We start from the raw sequence: 21,659 nt of genomic DNA, 5'->3' as shown, positions 1-21,659 counted from the left end.
TACAGACCCCTTGGTGTGTTACTGAGGATAACAACTACGAAAGGTTTTAGGCGTGTTTTTCCTTGCTTTCTTGTTTCTGGTATCACATAAAATCCATAAGGGATGTAACATACTTCAGATCAACCATATGACTGGGGTTCAGAAAGACATTTAGTGGGGGATCTGGGTAGAAAAATGCAATTTGTCTCAAAGAAAACTGCATTATTAAGATCCAAGAAATTTCTTGCCCTCAGGCTAAAAAAATAGTTGGACATCCTAGGAACATCTTCAATAATATTTAATTATTTCATCTCAATAATCTCATTATTTGCTGTTTGTCAAAAGCTGTTTTACATGTTTAACTGTTTAATTTTTTTATCTAAAGGTTTTTTCCTAACATAGTTTGCTACTTTACTTTTAAATAATTATTTCTGTCCTATGAAGTAAAGCAGTACAAAAATACTAAATATAAACCAAGCCATCATTTTGAAATTTGTAAGTTTTAATAAGCAGAATTCCTTAGTTTATCTTAATGTGTCAAAGAAACAGGTAATATAGACAGGAATGAAAAAAGAGAAGGAGACTAATGAGGTAGCTGATTTACAAGAACAAATAACTTCAAAATCAACAGCAGAGTCAATGTCTGTTTCAATCACTAAACCACATCACATCTCTCCAGTTCATACAGGATGTCTGTGTGTGCAGTCATCCACTACTAGATGTTCTTAAATCAAACAGCTGAAATCTGCTCTTTCTGTAGATGAAACTTTGACTGGCATTTTTCACATCAGATGCTTTTCAACACAGTTTGTGGTTATATCAGACACTCTTGCAAACCGCAACACCTAAACCATGCACACGTCAATTTTCCTGCCAACAAAATTTGTGCTATTACACAGATATCTATACTGGTCTAAATATATTTGCCTGCAAGCCCAATATTCTTATTTTCATAAGATGTTAATATTTCAGAAATGCGTATGTTCTGAGATTTTCTCTTCTTTTCCCATAGGGCTTATTAGTTCAACTTCTGAGAGCAATAAACTGTGCCCCTATGCAATACAACACTTTTCTCAGAGTGAATGCCCTTAAGCTGTCTTGCCAATATGGGACACATGTTTAGTGGGTCTGGAGATAAGAAACTGTGTTCTTGTAATTAAAGAAAACTGCAAATAATTAAACATGCAGAAAAAGGGGAAATATATAGGACATTCCTTCAAAACATAAATAAACTTTATACTTTGTTAGTAATGATGACAGAATGAACAAGTTCCCCAGCCATGCCATTATATTTTACAGACCCATTAGCATTGGTCATATAAAATCACCTTCACAGACACATGAGTATCAGTAACAGCAAGTTTGGATTTAGCAAGTATTTAGTAATCTCTATAGTTCTTCTCTCATGATTTCCTGAAAACAAAGTACATTCAGAATTTGGAAAGTATTTGTTTGCTTAACTATCAGAGCTAATGACTGCTTGGAAGCTGACTTAGGCCCTTCGTCTCATTGCTTCCTCTTCACATAGAAAACTCTCTAGATTTACAGCGCTTTCAACCAAACTACCTACTCTATTTGGATATGTTGTCTAAAATCCAGAGGATTGCTCTCACTGCTATCTATCCACTCTGACAGTGGAACACAGGGCTTGCAGGCTTGCTAATACATTAAGCATTTTCAGGACCCGTTTCTGGCAGTGAAGTCAGCTAGCATGGAATGGCCTACATCCATACAATTAAATATATCCTTTAGCCTCTCAAACAGGGAGATATTATTCAAATTTCCTGTTATGAATGGTTGCTTGCCCACACTAACTCCTGGACATGCTTGATAATTATTGCGGAGAATGCTAGTTGGCAAGCTCGCAAAGTACGTAGAGACTATTTCAACAATTTAACTGCACAAACAAATGAGTTCTTGTGGCTGGGAAGGTTCTCTGGTTCTCTTTAATTTACCAAAATAGACAGTCATAGAGGGCATCACTAAAGTACTTGACAGGTTTTTAGTACCTTTCTATAATTTCAGAGATTATACATTGATTTACCCTGCAGCAAAATGAGGAAAACAGACAGTTACTGCTAGGCTCCTTTAAATACTTTATTTGTACTCATAATGAATGGACTCAAGATCAATAATTCAATAGTTCAATTATTTTGACAGTTATGTTTGCAAGGGAAACTAATTAGCAATAAAGCGCTCTCAGCCAGCAATTGCCGCCTTCGTAGCACGGCAGTATGACAACAGTAGGTTGCAAACCCTTGCTGGAGACAGAAAACTCAAAATAACTCCTACAGGAATTGCTACCCATTACAACAATCTTAATTTCAAGGAGGTTCTTGCTCATCTCAAACTTACAAATTTATTTCTAGTTCACTTGTCTGTTTGTTTGGCGGTTTTCTGGGGGGTCATGTTATTTGGGTTGAGTTTGGGGTTTTTTTTGCAATATTCGCCCTGTCACTGAAATGATAAAATAAAATAATTTATTATTGGAAGTTCTGCATCCTTACTGGAAGTACTTCATTAGGAGTTACTTTTTGTTTTCTTATTTTATTTTAATGTTTATTAGCATACTTGTGTTAGTACAAGGTAGGACATTCTCCAAACGTTAACAGAGAATTTGAGAAAGACTTCAATAATGGTATGTTATACTATTTTTCATACATAGTTAGGTAGGTTTCGAATAAGGTTTGTTTTGTATGCTATCCAATGAGTTTTCATCAATATTCAAAGTCCTAAAAATCTGCTAGTCAGCAGTTATACTTCTAGCCCCTTTTCTTATGGCTTGGATCAATTAGAATTTACTGTTTTGTTACCCTTCCAGGCATTAGTCACGATCAGAAATGCAAAATGTTTCAATGTAAAATCTTCATAGGGTTACTCAGTCATCTGCTGCTATTTCTGGAAAGTTTCTAAGTACTCTGGTAAGGCCCATTTGTCTAGCAACATTAAAGCTTCATTAGCTCAAGAGTGAGATAATTTCCATTATGAATATCACATTCATGCAAAGTTTCATTCTGGCAGCTGTATCTGTGACGATCAGTCATATAGCAAGGTATAAAAGGGCTCCATTTTCCCCAAACTAAACAAGATCCTTGACAAAATGCTGTACTTGTTAATTAATTAACAAAATCAATTAATTGATCTTTTTTATTTATTTGGTAGTGATTTTGCTTACTGATGTATAATTTGCTAATGTTATATCAGATAGCAGAGTTAGTTTCTTGTAAGTAATAGAAAGGTTTTCCATTCAATTTTTACTCTGGGTAGCAAAACCTTCATGTTGGCAAAAGAAAATAATTTGATTGCAAAAGGGAGATTACTACACTATCGTTAACTTGCCAAAGTATAACAATTTTAATGAAATTTATAATGCAATGTAGTAAAGCTATACAACTTCCTAAATCTGCCAGGAAAGCATAAACCTCTGAAGAAAGCAACGAAGGGTTTCTTCTCCATCTACCAAAACCAGTGTGCTTAATGGTAATACTGTTTTCTAGTTGAAACATTTAGGGAAAAGAGACAGAATCTTTCTTTTAATAATGCTGATATAAAGCTGGAGTAGATAATTGACTTTCTGCTGTACTTTAAAAATTATACCTGATCAGAATTCTCAATTTTGATCAGGGTAAACTCCAAGTTCTTGTTAATTTCATTGCAGTTCAATTTGTACACAAAGCTCTAGAATTCTGTTAATGGAATATGTGGGTGCTTCTGTCTAAAATTCAGTAAATTTAGTTCTTAAACTGCCCCATATGTCACAGGAGCCTACGTTTCCCATTAATTTCCTCAGAAATATAGCGGTCATACTGCTAAAGTCATAGTTGGTCATCCAAACGTCTGCAACTTCAGGCAACTCATTTCCATTTATAAAATTAAAATGCTCCATCTTACAATAATATGGCTGTTTGCTTTCACTGCATTTGGGAAGATGTCCCTGAACCTCAGGCTTCTGATGATTAACTTAAAAAAAAAAAAAAAAGAAAAAAAAAGAAAAAATATGGCAAATAATATATTAATTATAAGCTTATATTTAAGTCTTTCATGAGAAAAAAACAGAAACTTAAAATTCTGGAATTTCCTGCTGAATACAATGAAAGCAAACATCCTTTTGTTGTTGTAAGAAGTAACACAATAATTTTATGAAAACTGTTTAAACAGTTCCCATTCTTCTCTGGTATTGATCATTCTCTCCTTTGTCCCCAACCTTAATGCATTTATAATAACAAAACAAGAACAGGACTGGAAAAAGGATATGGTAAACTAAATATACAACCTATTTTAACTTTCACCAGGACTTCGGCAGCTCAGTGACCAGTGTAAGTTCAAAAAGCATCATTTTACATATCAAGGTGAAACTCTTTTTCTTATATGATTCACTTTGCATTTACTTAATCAACCTGCAATTTTGCTGCCCAGACATCCAGTCTTGTAAGAATCTTCAGGAATTCTTCAGTCATCCCTTTTTTTAATATCCTGAATAACTTAGTATTATTAGTCTATTTTTCTCCTTTTTAACATCATTTCTGAACATGCTGAACAGTTTTCAACACAACACAGAACTCTGTAGAACACCCTGAATTCCACTGTGAGACTTTGATCATCTGTTAATTAAGTTTTTATTCATGTAATACCTTTCCTTGTATTAAAATGATGCTTAGCTTTTTAATAGCCCTTTGCAAGGTGAGGTACAAAATACAAAACTTGCATTTTGAAAACGCAGGTAAACTATATCCAACATATTTCTATGCTTTCTCACACCATCAAAGAATTCTAGGTTTCTGAGATAGGATTTATTTTACAAAAACCATATCGGCACTTCCTCAGTATATCCTATTTATCCATGCTTCCACTAATGCTACATTCTGTTATACTTTTGACAGTGGGCATCCAGCATGCAGTTCCTTAGATGTCCATGAAAGGCTTAAAAGATCTGGTTCCTGACGTGCACAGGTATCAAGACGATTTTAAAAGAACAGTTACAGTTACACACACCTTTCAAGTGTTCGGCCATCTCATCTTTGGATTCATTCAGGACTATTGGGTGAATGCTGTCTAGTGCTGGTGACTTGCTGTTTACCTTATCTGTATATGCCACCCCCCTTATCAATGGCACTTCAGTCTGAGACAGATATTCCAGTGGGTTCCCCAAAATGAAGAATGTTGTGATTGTTAAGTTTACATGGGTGCAAGAGGGAAACAAATAAATCAGTGGAAGTGATACCTGCAGAAATTCACTACGCACATTTAAAAAATGACCTTTAAGTTCAGGAATGTCCTGAGTTGCAAACTGGAGAAGTACTTAGAGGAAATATGAGACACATTTGTCTGGTCCTCACACTTCTCCCTAAGATTCTGCATTTTCGTCCCTGTGAGGAACATAATATCGAGCAAGATGGATCTTTGATTTGACCCAGTAACAGTCACTTTTATATTCTTCTGCCCTTCTCCCCATTAATTCTCATCCCTTTCCATGTTGTCTATTAGACATAAAAGACTGAATGACAGTGAAAAATTTTGCTCTTCTCTGTTGACTACATGCAAAGGTGAAACTAGACTCGGATTACTGCATCCCCTTGGGTAATAGCGGAATACAGGAAGGTTGGTACAACAGAAGCCGCTGCAGCCTAGCTCCAGGTGCTGTCTTTCATATTGTCCTTTGCATTTTTTCAACAAATGGAAACTTTAGTGTGATATTAGTATCTAGATCAAACACCTAAATAAATGAATATTTTTTTACTTATTTCACAAAGATGCTTGAAGGGTGAAGATTTTTAAAATTTTGTTTTGTTTAATCACTTTCTTTTTTTGAAAAAAAAAAAAAAAATAAATCACAATTTTGCTAGATACTTGTATGCCATAGAAGGAGATCAAATTAGTCAAGCAGGACTTTTATAAACCTATGCTGACTGTGCCTGATTGCCTGGTTGTCCTGTACATGCTGTGTGATAGCACTCAAGATAATCTTCTCGACAACCTTCCCTGGCATGAAGGTCAGACTGACAGGTCTGTGATTCCCCAGATCCTCCTTGTGGCCCTTCTTGTAGATGGGCATCACATTTGCTATCTTCTAGTCAACTGGGACCTACCCAGTTAGTCAGGACTGATGATAAATGAGGGGGAGTGGCTTGGTGAGCACTTCTGCCAGCTACCACAGTATCCCTGGGTGGATCCCCTCCGGCCCCATAGACCCGTGTGCATCTAAGTGATGTAGCAGGTCACTACAGTCTATCCAGATCTCTCTGTGAGGCCTCTCTACCCTTGAGGGAGTGCTCCTAGTTTAGCATCATCGGCAAACTTACTTAAGGTACATTCAATTCCTGTGTCCAGATCATTTATAAAACTATTAAATAATATTGGCCCTAAAATTGAGCCCGATGGAAACCCACTGGTGACTGGCCACCAGCCTGATGTAACCCCATTTACTACAATTCTTTGAGCCTGCCCTCAGCCTGTCAGCCAATTGCTCACCCAATGAATTGTGGACTTCTCTAGCTGTGTAATGTGTGTTCCATCAGAAAAAAAGTCCTAATGGGAAAAAAAATAAAACTTATCCAACACACAATACTCAGAACTTTTTCCATACTTTTTTTTTCCCCTAGGTCATCATCAGGAACAATATATAGTTGTACCTGAACACAAAGTAGTCAAATGTCCAAAAGATATCCCTATTTGTGTGCTAGGAGGTGGACATTTAACACAAATTGTTCAAAACATAAATAACGACAATGTAAATACAGTTTTAAACTTTATTGTGAGTGTTGCATCACCATTTCTTTTTCTAGCTTGGGTTCTTAAAGAATATTTTTCTTCTTCAATGTTAAAAGCAATATTTTTGCCCATACATGACTTGTTTGACCTTATGATTCTCACCTGTCAAAAGTGATCTTAATGGAATGTCCTGGTCTTGCTTCAATCACCCATTCACAGTTAAGTGAGTCCTTATAATATCCTGGCCACCCTGGTGGTAAGATAACACCACTTGATGCTGTCAAATGTCCACCACATGGTGCTGAAAGAAAAAAGCATGTATACTTATAATATACACAGTATTTCTAATAGAATATTATATATTCACAGAACTCACAAAAATTGAATTAAAAAGCATATAAAAATAAGTTTAATATAGGACACAGCTAAATTTTCTACATTATGTTATGAGAAGTTTGTTTTCTTCATAAGTCCTGCAATGTATCTTATCACAGCTTACTACTCTATACATATCTTAATATACAGAGCACGGCACTTGCTTCTGTCAGCCTTCCTTCTGTTGAAAAGCACATTTTGTCATTAAAAAAAATTGATCATCATTTTTTAGTTCTAGTATGATTCCACATCTATGTGGAAATATCAGAAAAAATGTTCCAAGTAATTTATAGTTAATTATTTTCATTTTACTGTGGCATCTAATACCTTTTTGAGTAATCATTCAGCTCAGTGGAACTGATTGCTGTAAATATTCCATTGAATCATAGAATGGTTGAAGTTGGAAGGGACCTCTGGAAATCATCTAGTCTACCCCCTGCTCATTACAGCATACTGCACAGGACCATATCCAGTCAGGATCACGCCCTCTCTCCAAAGGCAGACACTCTTTATACATCAGAGAGAAATGGATTTGATGGGTGGAGGGTTCAGTGGATGAGGAACTGGTTGGATGGTCACATCCAGAGGGTAGTGGTCAACAACTCAATGTCCAGATGGAGATTGGTGACAAGTAGTGTTCCTCAGGTGTCCATATTGGGACCAGTACTGTTCAGTATCTTCATCAATGACACAGACAGTGGGATCAAGTGCACCCTCAGCAAGTTTGCAGATGACACCAGCTGGGTGATGTGATTGAAATGTCTGAGGGACAGGATGCCATCCAGAGGAACCTGCACAGGCTCAAGAAGTGGGCCAGTGTGAACGTCATTAGGTTCACCAAGGCCAAGTATAAGTCCCGCACATGGGTCAGGGCAAACCCCAGTATGAATACAGCCTGGGGGATGAAGGTATTTTGAGTAGCCCTGCCAAGAAGGACTTGGGTGTACTGGTGGATGAAAAGCTGAACATCAGCCAACAATGTGTACCGACAAGGCCAACCACATGCTGGGCTACATCAAAACAAGCATGCCCAGCAGGTTAAGGGAGATGATTCTGTGCCTCTTCTCCGCTCTGGTGAGACCCCACCTGGAGTACTGCGTCCAGCTCTGGAGCCCTCAGCACAGGAAAGACATGGATGGACCTGTTGGAGTGGGTCCAGAAGAGGGCCACAAAAATGATCAGAGGGATGGAAACCTCTGCTATGAGGACAGGCTGAGAGAGTTGGGGTTGTTCAGCCTGGAGAAGAGAAGGCTCCGAGAAGACCTTATAGCAGCCTTTTAGTACTTAAAGGGGGCTTATAAGAAAGATGGGGACAGGTTTTTTAGCAGGGCCAGTTGCAATAGGACAAGGGGAAATTATTTTAAACTAAAAGAGGATAGATTCAGACTAGATGTAAGGAAGAAATTTTTTTGCGGTGAGGGTGGTGAGACACTGGAACATGTTGCCCAGAGAGGTGGTAGATGCCCCATCCCTGGAAACGTTCAAGGTCAGGTTGGACGGGGCACTGAGCAACTTGATCTAATTGAAGATGTCCCTGCTCGTTGCATGGGAGGCTGGATTAGATGACCTTTAAAGGTCCCTTCATCCAAAACTATCCTATGATTCTATGAATTTGTGAGTAGTAAGTTAATAGTCCTAGTTTTGATTCTATGTTTTTAACAAAAAAAAAAAAAAAAAAGAGAAGTTATTTGATTTCATTCATTATTTGCACGTGTCTCTGGGAAGTTTTTCCAGATATAAGAAAGTGGGGAAAAAAAGCAACCCACAAAACAGGAAACATACACACTGAATTGTCTCTGGGGCAAAATGACTGGCCAGGAAAACAGCATTTACATTACTTGTGTATAGTTAATGAAGAATGAAATCTATTTCATGGTGGGTTTTAGATTAAATTTTTTCATATTAAAAATAAGAACAACCAGAAGACTGTTGACCCCCATCTGATTATAACACATCACTTCATGTATTTCGGGTGTTGCTTATAGAGACTGTTAAATATACAAAGACGTAGAGCTTAGCAACAACAACAAAAAACAACAGTTGCTCAGAAATCTCAGACAACTAGAAGCAAACTAAACTATCTCTAAACTAAGTAGCAAGCATGCTTGGTCCATACTGTAATTCTAATCCAGAAATTCCTTCAATTATAAGCTAGGAAGAGAATCCACATCAGAAAGGAACACATCCTGAATGTAACTTAAAAGAACTATACTTCCTTCTATACCAAAACAAACAATAGACAAAATCTTAAAAAAGAGTCTAATAGTTTAACATTTTCCTCAATAAAATCTAGGTGAACATCCTGTAAGGTTCAAAGTAAGGATAAGTGAATGGTACTTATGTATTTTCTTAAAGAGTCATTTCTGTATTTGTTCTCTCTATCGTTTTTTTTCCTCAAAGTGCTCATCTTGGATCCTTTATCTATGTGTTTGTGGAAATAAAATTACACAAAGATTACACTCAATACTTTGTATAGAGTTTCAAAATGAGAAAACATCATTTGCTGGAACCTTGCCCTGCTCCCTGCTTTGGAATGGGCTGGTTTTGCTCTATGCAAAAATACCTGCTCCACTGCATAACTCATTGGCTTAATCAGGGTAAGAAATCCTGCTAGTACAACATCTAGGTTCACATGCACTACTTCTACCAGGTTGCTAACATGTTTTTTCTAGTACCTCTAAATTGTCTTAGAAAGGTACAATCTTCTGAGAACTGAGTGGTCAAATTACACAAATAACAAAAACCCATAAAAATGATACGATTCAGATCTTTAAGTTACTGTAAAGACACTGAAATTAATGGAGGTGTGAGATTTACATCGATTAGAAAGTTTGGATTAGTTTCTTCAAAAAAGTATAACTTATTTGACTGTCTGACTATATATCTATTGTTTACTAAAATACATATAAATTATTGAACACTACTTTTAGCTCGTGCTGTTTATTAAATACATTCATGCATCTTGCCTTAGGAGCCATCACTATTAAGCATCAAGGAACTAACCTACTTTTTTTTTTTTTTTTCTCACTGTATTACGTACTAAAGAGAGATTTAATCTTAAGTAGAGCTCATCTTGGCCTGTTTATTCATCTAGGCAAGAACAAGCAAACAGATGGGGAATTTTTCGGGGAATATAATGAATATTAAACATAGCTCCGATTTTCACTATATTTCTCAGGAAAAAATATACTGCAGGTTAATATGTTACATGCAGAAATTCAGGTATACTTTTGTTCTGAGAAAATTAAAGGTGCAAATTTTTAAAAAGGGCATTTAAACAGAAACTTTACTTCACTTTTCTATGTGGTAGATAATTATGTTCTTCAGCATGCTACAGCCAAAACTGTTATAACAGCTATAACTCACAACTGAGTAATGATGGTGACGATGAGAACTTGAAAAGAATAGCAACCAGATTTTTAGAATGCTAATTTATTCCAAGAATATAAAAGCAAGCTATATTGTTTCTTTTATCGCTCTCTCATTTGACTGGAGGAGTGTTAGAATAAGACAAATTAATAACTTCAGCTAAAGCAGTCTTATTTATGTGTGAAATGTAAAAAGTAAGCTAAATTTAAATAGTTCCATTATTCAAACTGTAGGTGCGAAGTAAATATTACCTTCACAACGTGGGACGGTAGAGCTCCATACTACATTTCCGTCTTGCATAATACATGTTATGGATTCAGAACCTTGGGTCTTCACAAAGCCATCATCACAGTGAAAGGAAACAGAACTTCCCAGAAGGAATCTGTCTCCAAAACGTCTCCCATTTATAGGAATGCCTGGATCATGGCACTCATTCTGACCAAAGGCTGATAAAAACATGATAAAAATAGTAGTAACAACAATCAAATTAACAACAACAACAGCAATAATAATAATACAAATAATAACAACTCCCCACTTAACGATGTCTCTTTTTTTTTTGTAGAAGGGAATAACATTTGATAAATACCAAGATTATAATACAATTGAAAGTATAGAAAAATCCTCAACAAAGTCAGCATTAAATCCAATGACATTCACTCAAATGCAATATAGTTCAAATTCTGAAACATTTTAGTTATTTGTGGCTTAGATACACAAGAAAACTTTGCTTAAATTTCCCTCTGGACAAACTCCAGCTGTTTGCCTCTAACACAATGAGAAGTGTGGTTTCACATTGCAGCTAACTGACAGAAATACAGGCTACTGCTAAAAAACTGTAGCCACTGCCTAGGCCATAGAGAGCAACCTCCCAGTGGGATGCTCAGAGCAGTCTGCTTCCATCTAGTGGGGTGGCAACAAAGGGTGCAACCCACATCTCCACATGCATGTGTGTGTGACTTTACTGGAGGGTGGGTGTTCTCACCAGTACGTCGATCAGCGAGTTGCAGGGAGCATGTGGGTGCACGTAAAGCTAGGGGACCTCCATGCCTTTCAGGAGGTGTGCGCAAGTAAGGGGACCCACTTCAGGGAAAAGAGGTGAGTGCTTGAAACTCGTATGTCCGGTGAGAGGGAAGTATGTATGAAAATCTTGGCAGGCCAGGATAAGGATGGATTACAGTGGAAAGGTATTTACAAATTTATACTTGTTAAGAGTCACCAGTGGTGTTCCCTGGGGCTCAGTATTAGCACCTGTTCTATTTAAAATCTTTATCAATGATCTGGATGAGGGAATCGAGTGCACCCTCAATAAGTTTGCAGGTGACACCAAGTTGGGCGGTAGTGTTTGAGGGTAGGAAGGCTCTACAGAGGGATCTGGACAGGCCACATCAATGGGCCGAGGCCAATGGTATGAGGTTCAACAAGGCCAAGTGCCAGGTACTGCACCAGGGTAACAACAACCACACACAACGCTACAGGCTTGGGGAAGAGTGGCTGGAGACCTACCCAGCAGAAAAGGACCTGGGGGTGCTGGTCAACAGCAGGCTGAATATGAGCCAGCAGTATGGCCAAGAAGGCCAATAGCACCCTGGCTTGTATTAGAAATAGTGTGGCCAGCAGCACTAGGGAAGTGATCGTTCCCCTGTACTTGGCATTGGTAAGGCTGCACCTCGAGTACTGCGTTCAGTTTTGTGCCCCTGACTACAAGAAAGACATTGAGGTGCTGGAGCACGTCCAAAGAAGGGCAACGAAGCTGGTGAGGGGTCTGGAGAACAAGTCTTATGAGGAGCAGATGAGGCAACCGGCGTTGTTTAGTCTGGAGAAAAGGATGCTGAGGGGAGACCTTATTGCTCTCTACAGCTACCTGAAAGGAGGTTGTAGGAAGGTGGGGTTCAGTCTCTTCTCCCAAGTAACAGGCGATAGGACAAGAGGAAATGGCCTCATGGCCCCCTAAACCGGGGAGGTTTAGATTGGATATTAGGGAAAATTTCTTCACCAAAAGGGTTCTCAAGCGTCAGAACAGGCTCCCCAGGGAAGTGATTGAGTCACCATCCCTGAAGGTATTTAAAAGATGTGTAGACGTGGGGCTTAGGGACATGATCTGGTGGTGGTTTTGGCAGTGTTAGGTTAACGGTTTGACTTGACGATCTTAAAGGTCTTTCCCAGCCTAAACAATCCTGTGATTCTAAGACAAACCAGGCAGCACAAGGAGGCATCAAGTGTGGTCATGGCACCAAGTCTGTCAAGAGTTCAGGGAGTGTCTGGCTGATGCTCTTAGTCATATGGTTTAGTTTTAGGTAGTCCTTCAGGGAGCAGTGAGTTGGACTCAATGATCCTTATGGGTCTCTTCCAACTCGAGATATTCTATGATTCTAAGATTTTGTAAGTGTCTAACACTGTGATTTATTTGTTGAATTGCTGGTATTGATCCTGCATCAACATTTCACTGATTGTCAGTTATGTTTTATTAATAAATCAATAAACTGCTTTGATCCTGATTTGATTTAAACCACATGAGTGGAGCACTTTTTCCCTGCAACACATAGGAGGTCCAGAAGTAATAGGACTTTGGTTGAACTTAAACTAACCATTTCCTATGAACACGAAGGATTAATGAAACAGGGACACTCCCATTTGTCATCTCAGTTTCCACTATGGAGGCATATGTGCTCTTAGATAATTCTAGCACAGAAGAGGTGTATGAAGCTCAGTGGTAACACCTACTCTAATAAGAAAAGTATGGTGGGAAGCTCTTTTACATAATACCTAGGTAACCAGGACTCTCAGGGAGTTTGATCCGTCAATACTGTATTCCTGACTGCATTCTCCAGCTTCAAATAGAAGTAGTAAAGATTGTCTTTATTACGGTCTGTCTTTACTTTAGTAGAATAGCATATGGAAAAAGGGATCTGAATAAGCTCAGACAGAAGCAGACCTAGAATTCAGGCCTCACATTTTCTGGTAAATCTTTTAATCTCTACAGTTTCATCTTAGTTATCTAGGTGAGGATCTCCCTTTTCTCTTCCTGTCACTTTTCAAAGGACAATTATCCCTTTCTCTAAAAGCAAAGGAACATTTAGGCATCTAAGACTTAAAAAGGGTTGCAATCCATTAATTCCAGTTTTATATGGAGCATCTTTCTAAATAATGCAAGGAAACACCTTGTCCATGAACAAACACCGTTAATTGATTATCTTAATTGACACAAGATAGGAACAGTGCAAGATGTGACAAAGAAAGCTTTATTGTCAATTAACTTCTTCTATAACCTTAGTAAATAATTTCTTCAACCAAAAAGATGATCTCCATATAAGTAATGTCTTTGAATGACTAATAAAACTTCTAGGAAAGTTAGCAGTCTATGACAAATGTAATAATGCTTCCTACATGACGATGGTGTTACTAGAGTTTTCAATTGAGAGTACTGTTGAGTAACATTCTTTCATATGAACAAGAGAACTGATGGCCATCTGTAACCAGTTATTTTTTAGCCTCGTTTCCCAAACAAAAAAGACTTATGCTTTTGGTTGCTCTCTGTATGTATATGACTGCTAGGTCCACATTTAACAACTTTTGATCTCGTTGACCAGTTGCAACTAGATTTTGTGCATTTGAGAATTTCATTCTTAAAGATATTACATTCTTAAAATTCTTAAAGTAACTGTAGCCAGAAAGAAGGATTCTTAAATTAGTGCACTTCTATAGGAAAGACTTCTGCATGAGATCAGCTATGTTCTTAGACGCTAGAAAAACCAGAGAGTAACTATTATGTGTATCCCAGAAAAGAGATCTACATTAGTAGTAGTCTGTATTCTTAGATACCACACCATCTAACTGGAAGATAAAATGCAAAAGCAAAGCAGGTTCCCAGAGCTATTTATTTGCAATGATATTCTAGCTTCTTTTTAGAGTTCTACGCTTTTCAAATGAAGAACTCCACATTTGGGATCTAAGCTTAAAACCTCTGTGAACTTATTCCTGCTGATTCCGTTGAGAGGCGTATTAAATCACTTGCACTGGATGCTTTGATCTGAATGACCTGGGCTTTAGTTACGTGCTCTGCATTTATGCCGTGTCAACCAAAAAGTCCCTTAAATAATGAAGATAATTCCTCAGCACTATCACAATTAAAATAAATAAATGATAAAGATTCAGATAAGCTAATGAATATTAGGAAGACAGCTGAAAGCAGTGCAATTATACAAGCATTACAATATACTTCTGTATTATAAATAAAAACTTGTTCTATTTTTCATTATTTTGAAGAAAGATAGCTTGACTTTAACACTAGGCATCAAATAAAAGCAGAGGTTCTTACTTGTGTAAGTGATATTAAATCCTCTTCCAGTGGTAGAGTGATCCGACTGAAATTCAAGTCTTACTATGTGCCCGCTGCTAGCCAACTGAGACGGAACCTCATTGCCCGAAAAAGTGCCAAGAGGTGGTAAATCTGAAATCCCATCATCTTTCACTGTAAGGTAGTCAAATTGAGGTTCTACATCAAAGTCGTTGAAAATCAGATGGATTCTGCTTCCTGGCTCTGAGATAATTAACCAAACACAGTTCATATTGTTCCCATACTCTTCAGGATAATTTGGAGAAAGAATAATTCCAGATGGTGTGGTGAAGTTGAAGAAACAGGAGACTAAGGAAACAACAACAGATTCTCAGAACACTATCCAGAAACATTACAAATGCTTGTCTTTATTTTCCGTGGAAAATTGTGCAAGTCTTGATGTCAAAACTATTACACGTGCCGCATGGAAATGTTTAAGACTTACAAAATTTCTCCAATATGTCAGCCTTTATTTCCCCAAGTGAGGCTAAGTGACTGCACCAGGCTTTTACCTTTTATCAGTCAAAAAAATCAAGCACAAGGGACAGTTTTGTCTGTAGTACACAGAGTTCATACTGATACAAATAATAGTAGAAATTCAGATGTCCCTCAATCCAGAACTCTTAAGAGTATACAGTACAAATTTATTTTACCCCTAGCTTCCTTACAATAGCACAGGGCAATTAAAAAAAAAAAAAAAGATTCATAGCTCTCCTCCTTTTTCACTCCTTTGGGCCAATTTTCATCACGACAATTCCTAACTGATTTCAGAGGCATGAGCTTGTGGCTGGTATTTTAGTTAGAAGTACAGTATATTCAGAAAGAGGAAGGCTCACCGCATATTCATTAATACAAAGAATAACATTACTGAGCTCTCCAAACATGTCAAACTGAACTCAATGTTTGTAACTAGATGTTGTGAGTTTAGATTTAGATTAGACATTAAGAAGAAATTCTTTACTGTGAGGGTGGTGAGACACTGGAACAGGTTGCCCAGGAAAGCTGTGGATGCCCCATCCCTGGAAGTGTTCAAGGCCAGGCTGGATGGGGCTTTGAGCAGCCTGGTCTAGCCGAAGGTGTCCCTGCCCAGGGCAAGGGCATTGGAACTAGATGATCTTTAAGGTCCCTTTCAACTCTAACCATTCTATGATTCTATATATTTCATAGGGCACGGGCACATCAAACAGTGGAGCACAGTAAAATATTCCCCACTATTGCCAAAAGATGCAATACAGAACCATAAAGAAATGCAAATTCTGTCTTCAAAGGGAATTGAAGCTGCACTGAATCCATGCCCAGGCCTTACATGCTTAGACATATTTCAGCATTGCATGGGCATATAGAGACCTCTCCCAGGCCAGTGCAAGTTTACTCAGCTTGGTAAGTCCTGTACCAACACAGCTGCAAAATATATGTATGTACAAGTAGAACCACACACCTCCCTAAGGTTGTGCTGAAAATCCAGTACTAAATTACAAGACTCTTCATAGGAAAAGGTAATGTGGTCTGGACAACTGCAGTGCCTAACATACCTGTGTACTGAATGTTACTCCATGGTACCACAGAAGAAGAAAAAAGAAAAGTAAAAAAAAAAAACAACCAAAAACGAACAAAACCCACCACCTCTCTATTTAAATCCATCTACAAGCTTACCTACAAACATATTTTATCTCTTAAAAAAAATTCACAACTAATGATTTTACCTACCCTTTTTCCACGTTGGATATCCTTATATTCCTTAGATTCATTTTTGTGCTTTATTGGGGTATCAGAAAAAAAAAATCCAATCTTTTCTTACGTGGATCTGCAGGCTGCTTTACACTGCCAGAATCAATGTGTATGTGCCAAAGAGTCCTTCTGAACACTTATATGCTATTAGGAATTGCTCATTTAGAGTCTAATTCAACACACATTTACATTAAGAGTGTTAAGTGGTTCAATTAAATATAAAACGAGGGGAAAGAACATTCTAAAACAGTCCTACGTGATCTTCCTCATAAATGAGCTACTATTGAGACTCCTAAAACAACCCATGTGACTCAAAAAGTCTTCAAGGTCTTTTGAAATGTTTTCCTGCTGGCTAGTCACAAATGCTAAGAAAAGCAAGAGGCTAAGGTCAGAAAAATGATACAGAAAAAAAGTAATAATTCTTACAAACACAGCTGGGTTTGTTGCCAGACCACTGGTTGTTTTGTTGACATGTAATCGTTCTCTCTCCCACCAGTTCAAAAGCTGCTTGACATTCAAAGGTAAGCGTGTCTCCATGCAGAAAACTGCTGCCAGTCCTTTTTCCATATGATGGAATTCCAGGGTCTCCACAACCTCCTTTTTCAATTTCTGAATATAAAAAAATCCAAACACAATAATAAGGAAAATATATTTGCAAGCTATTTATACGGCAGTATCAAAAGAGCTTTCAAAATATTTGGCATTACACCTTAAACTAATATTTACAGCTGAACGTAACTAGCAGTAAACGCTGTAAAACTGCCTCTAAAATGACTTAGGATCTAAAGTCTTTTCATAAGCTAATCGCTTCCATACCTGCATTGCTGAAAACAACAAAATACTCATATTTAACTGAATGACTTCACTGAATTACAGCGTATTTGAAGGTAAAATTATAAAGCCATAGTCTCCATTCTAACCATGGTGACACACTATGTGTAGATCCCATTTATGGTAATGAAGTACTAGGAATAAGGAATCTATCTTAACTCTCATATCTGCATCTCCATTTATAAGGCTATTAGCAATATGATTAAAAGTATACCATTTACTGATAGTGTCAATGAATTTCATTTTAAGCACTAAAATACATAAGAAAAAACACTGAAGAATTATTTCTTAATCTCATATTTCAAATTAGAGTCACATTTTTCCCAGCTGCATTTAGCTATGCTGAAAATAGATTAAATTTTGGATTATACTTCCTAGAAATTCTCTAGGAGATCTGCTATTTAAACTACTTAATTTGTAGATATTGAATGTACATATACAAGATAAGAATATAAAAACCTTGAGTCTTATGAAATTTATGAGTAAGAAGAATATTAGGAAAGGAAATGTAAATATTAATTGCCTGTTATAGAAATGCTGATCCACCTTACAAATTACTATACGCACAGCTGTCCATCAAAAATGAAGACTCTGTTTTCTTTGCCATTAAATTTAAAGCAGTTTGGTAATTTCCATTTGAGCAGAAAAAATAACAAAGCACTTCTGATTCTACAAACTGTGTTACTACAACTATAGTAAAATAATGTAAAAAGCAATAAAATTCTTATTGTTTAAATTTTTCCCAGTTGAATCAAAGGTTTGAAATCTGAAACATTCAAGATAAGAAGAAAATTCAACTCACTGAATCATATTAAATATTAATATAATTTAACACCATTTAAAATGTCTGCCATCAAATATTGTTAAATCTACTAATGTTAAATCCTGGCAGAAGTGTATATCTTGACATGCTAACTCCAACACCAATTTTAAGATGCAGGATGGCACCATTATGATATGTGAAGTAAATCCACTATGCTTACAGCCTTAAAGCAGTTGTGAACAGACTGTTAACAGGCATGTTCAGAAAGATATGCCACGCATTTCATAAACTAACAGGTTATTCATCAGGATAAAAAGAGGTACGCTTTTTTCTTAGTAATCTTAAAATCAAACTTTGAAGAGAAAATTAGGAGTACCTATTCCATCTATGATTCCAAAGCAGTTCTAGACTCCCTTGTTTTATTTAAATATTTGTCTTACCAGAAAGCTAGAATGTATCGAATGAATGAAAACATTTTCCAAAAAGTCCAGTACAGAAATATAACAAAACACCAGTAGAGCAGTATCATAAACAACACTTTTAAAAAAGAATTCAAAATTATATGCATTTACAAATGCTTTAATGTAGTTTCACCTGCCTGCTCCTACTGAGACATTGATTCCTACGGCCCCAGTGGAGCACTGGAAACCTGTGTGTTTCCAGCTATCCACAGCGCTACGTCCTATAAGAAAACATGGGGAGCTACAGGAAATCAGAATCCACATTTAAATCGCATTTTAAAAGTTCATCTCCTCCACTGATAGCAAAGTTGTATCTAACCCAGCATGTGAGACTGATCATAAACACTCATTTCCAAAATCCTGTCATGTCTTGAAGATCAGGGCAATCCCGATCAGGCAGGAGTGTAAGGATGGAAAATTTCTGCAAAGTTTTGCAAAGGCATTGCTTAAGATTTATGCCGTAAAAGAAAACAAGTGTTTCTTTCCATGGTCTACAGAGGAAGTATCAAAATATCTTTAATTAATGAATTTACTGAAGTAGAAGACAGATCAGGATGCTTTCTAACTCTCAGAAGATACAGCAAGCCTTAGGACAGGGGTATGGACCAGTGAACCAAAACTTTTAACAGAAATTACTTTGAATTAAGTTTTCTGGCAGGTTGAAAATTCTGTTTTCGTAGGAAACTGGTCCAGTATGTCTTCAGCGTGAACTGAGTTCTTACTAGAAATGAAAGATAAATTCATTCTTGGAGATTAAGCAAATAATGTATCACCCTTCATCAAAGAATGCCCAGTTTTACTTGGGTTGGAGATATAGTTTGGATTTTTAAATATCAGATTTGGAAGCACAAACAAGCAGTTGAAAAATATAAAAGCAAATTTCAGGTCAAACATTTTTAAAAATAGTTTTATTCTTTGGAAAAATAAAGGTTTAATAAAACCTGTCTCAAAAAATATTTTAATGATGAATTTTAAGTTGTCTCAAAATACATTAGAAGGAATTGTTAAATCAAATTATTTTACATTGGAAAGCCACATAACTCACAAAAACGTCAAAATGAATTTTATTTATTTTACTTCTATTTCAGCTTTCAGGGTGTGTGCTTGTTTGTTCAACATAAAAACAAGTCAGCAAATGTCACAAATTTATAAAACACTTCTAAGGGTGTCTCATTTGCATTTTGACAATAAAAAGCTTGAAAATTCCATCCAGCTCTAGAACTCTCCATCCTCTCAAACTGTGAACTGAAGACAATCTATCCTCAACAGAAAACGTTCTCTAGTCAAAAACAAATTATTCAGGTTGACAGGAAGTGCCCATCCAATTCAATGCTATTCAATGAATAGCTTTCACTTCTATCTTCCAGTCTCACATAAATTTCCTGGTATGGAGATTTACTATAATATGCGTATCATATTATTCCTATTCATATTACATTACAGGTGTTTATCCTGTAATACCACCATTTTAGACCAATTAATATTCTACCAATTAATATTACAGTGAGACAAAGATCTGCCGTTTTCACACCACAAAATCAAAAATAACACACAACTTACTTTCCATGCCCTTTTTCAGCTCAATATCTGTCTTTGCTCTTGTATTAATATTAATTAATGCACGCATTAGACAATTTCCTTACAAGATATTTGAAAAATACCAAAAACCCCCAAAGGCTGTTTTTTTTAGACAACTGTATTTCTCACAGATAGACTGATTGTAGGTCTGTAGTGGTTAAGGTGATAAAGCTTCCCTTCCCCATAAAAAGATATAAACTTTTAGTAGAAGTCTCAGTTATAACGTCCAAATTTTAAAATTTTTTATTAAAGTATTGTAAAATATAAATCCATGTAAAAATTCTGCCAGTAGCAAAACACAATATTTAATATTTACTTTCTTAGTATTCAGGAAATCATGAGAGAGTGACAGAACAAAGCAGATTAAGTCAGATGCAAGCTCTCTATAAACTCTTTAGTAAAGAGCTAGATTCCTATCACATGTATAAATGACAGACCAAAACTTAGGGAAGACAGAGAAGGCCAAATTCAGAGGTTTGTATTTATAAATAAAGAATCCTATTTGTTTATAACTAGATCTAGAGTCATACAGGCATGTAATGATTCCCAACGTTTTTCTGTGCTTTGGGATTTAATGCAGTTTTCTGTTTCATTGTCTCTTCTGATACCTGTCCAATTTCCACTGATTTGGTCAGAGAACAAATATTTAAAATGTCTAAATTCAGTTGAGGTGCATTGTGCCTATTACTTCAACGCATGCACCAATTATTTTGCTTCAAAAATTGCTGTTTGCTAAAAAGAGAACATTCTTCTGACCAAGTCAGTTTGAGCTCTCAGAGAAATCCTATGGGACAAAGAAGGTTTTTAAAACGACAAACTTGGAAATAAAAGCTATGCTAACCTATTTAAAGTGTGGCAATAAAAACTCTATTCCTTTAGGAAAATTCTGTGTACTTATTCAATGTTGCACTTCTTTTGATCTGAGTCCTTAGAGCTGTGTGAACTTCATGATGTTTGCAAATAAGCTATCAAGCTCAAATTTAAACACCAGCTTCCTCTGGCTACCAAAATATAAACATTGACCTTTATTCAATTGTTTCTGGTTTTCATGTACTCTTTTTCAGTAGCCTGGGGAAAGAGACTTTTCCTCTTGTTTGTAAACTAGAAATATTTACTCAGTTTCAAGGAATATTCTCTCTTTAATGTTGGAAGAATGACAAGATTACATTTCTGACGAGAAGATCACATCCCTCTAAATTTAACCAAAGATATTTCTGTTGCTTTGTTTTCTTTCAAAGGAAGAAATATGGCAATTCTGAAGTGACATCTAAATAAGTATTGTGACTACTATTTGAAAGGTGACACATTGCAATTCAAGTCTTTTTGATGAATAGGCTTTGCATTACTTTGACCCACGTATCTGAAATATATAATAAAATACTTCATAGATTATAACATTTGGAAGTCTTGAATTTATTAATCATGGTAGTGGTTTACCTTTTTTTCCCCTTGTTACTAGATTACAAATACACAGTAAAAATGAAATTCATAATGCCACAATGTTTTCATTCACACTGTCCAATATTCTAGC

The 21,659-nt window shown here is 36.5% G+C and overlaps 1 protein-coding gene across 2 annotated transcripts in view; it reads right to left on the bottom strand.

Annotated features, from left to right (window-relative positions):
* The window catches only part of CSMD1 (CUB and Sushi multiple domains 1), a 1,197,532-nt gene that overhangs the window by 286,876 nt on the left and 888,997 nt on the right, over nucleotides 1-21,659 (bottom strand). For both annotated transcript variants that reach the window (XM_063330346.1, XM_063330347.1), the window contains exons 13-16: nucleotides 16,922-17,104; nucleotides 14,750-15,076; nucleotides 10,683-10,877; nucleotides 6,850-6,988 (exon numbers count right to left, since the gene is read on the bottom strand). In XM_063330346.1, coding sequence (XP_063186416.1) covers nucleotides 6,850-6,988; nucleotides 10,683-10,877; nucleotides 14,750-15,076; nucleotides 16,922-17,104 — 844 coding nt within the window. The remainder of the gene's footprint in view (nucleotides 1-6,849; nucleotides 6,989-10,682; nucleotides 10,878-14,749; nucleotides 15,077-16,921; nucleotides 17,105-21,659) is intronic.

The sequence above is a fragment of the Chroicocephalus ridibundus genome, chromosome 3 (genome assembly GCF_963924245.1).
Source record: "Chroicocephalus ridibundus chromosome 3, bChrRid1.1, whole genome shotgun sequence".
Classification (NCBI taxonomy): Eukaryota; Metazoa; Chordata; class Aves; order Charadriiformes; family Laridae; genus Chroicocephalus; species Chroicocephalus ridibundus.
This window is presented reverse-complemented; position numbering and strand designations above follow the sequence as displayed.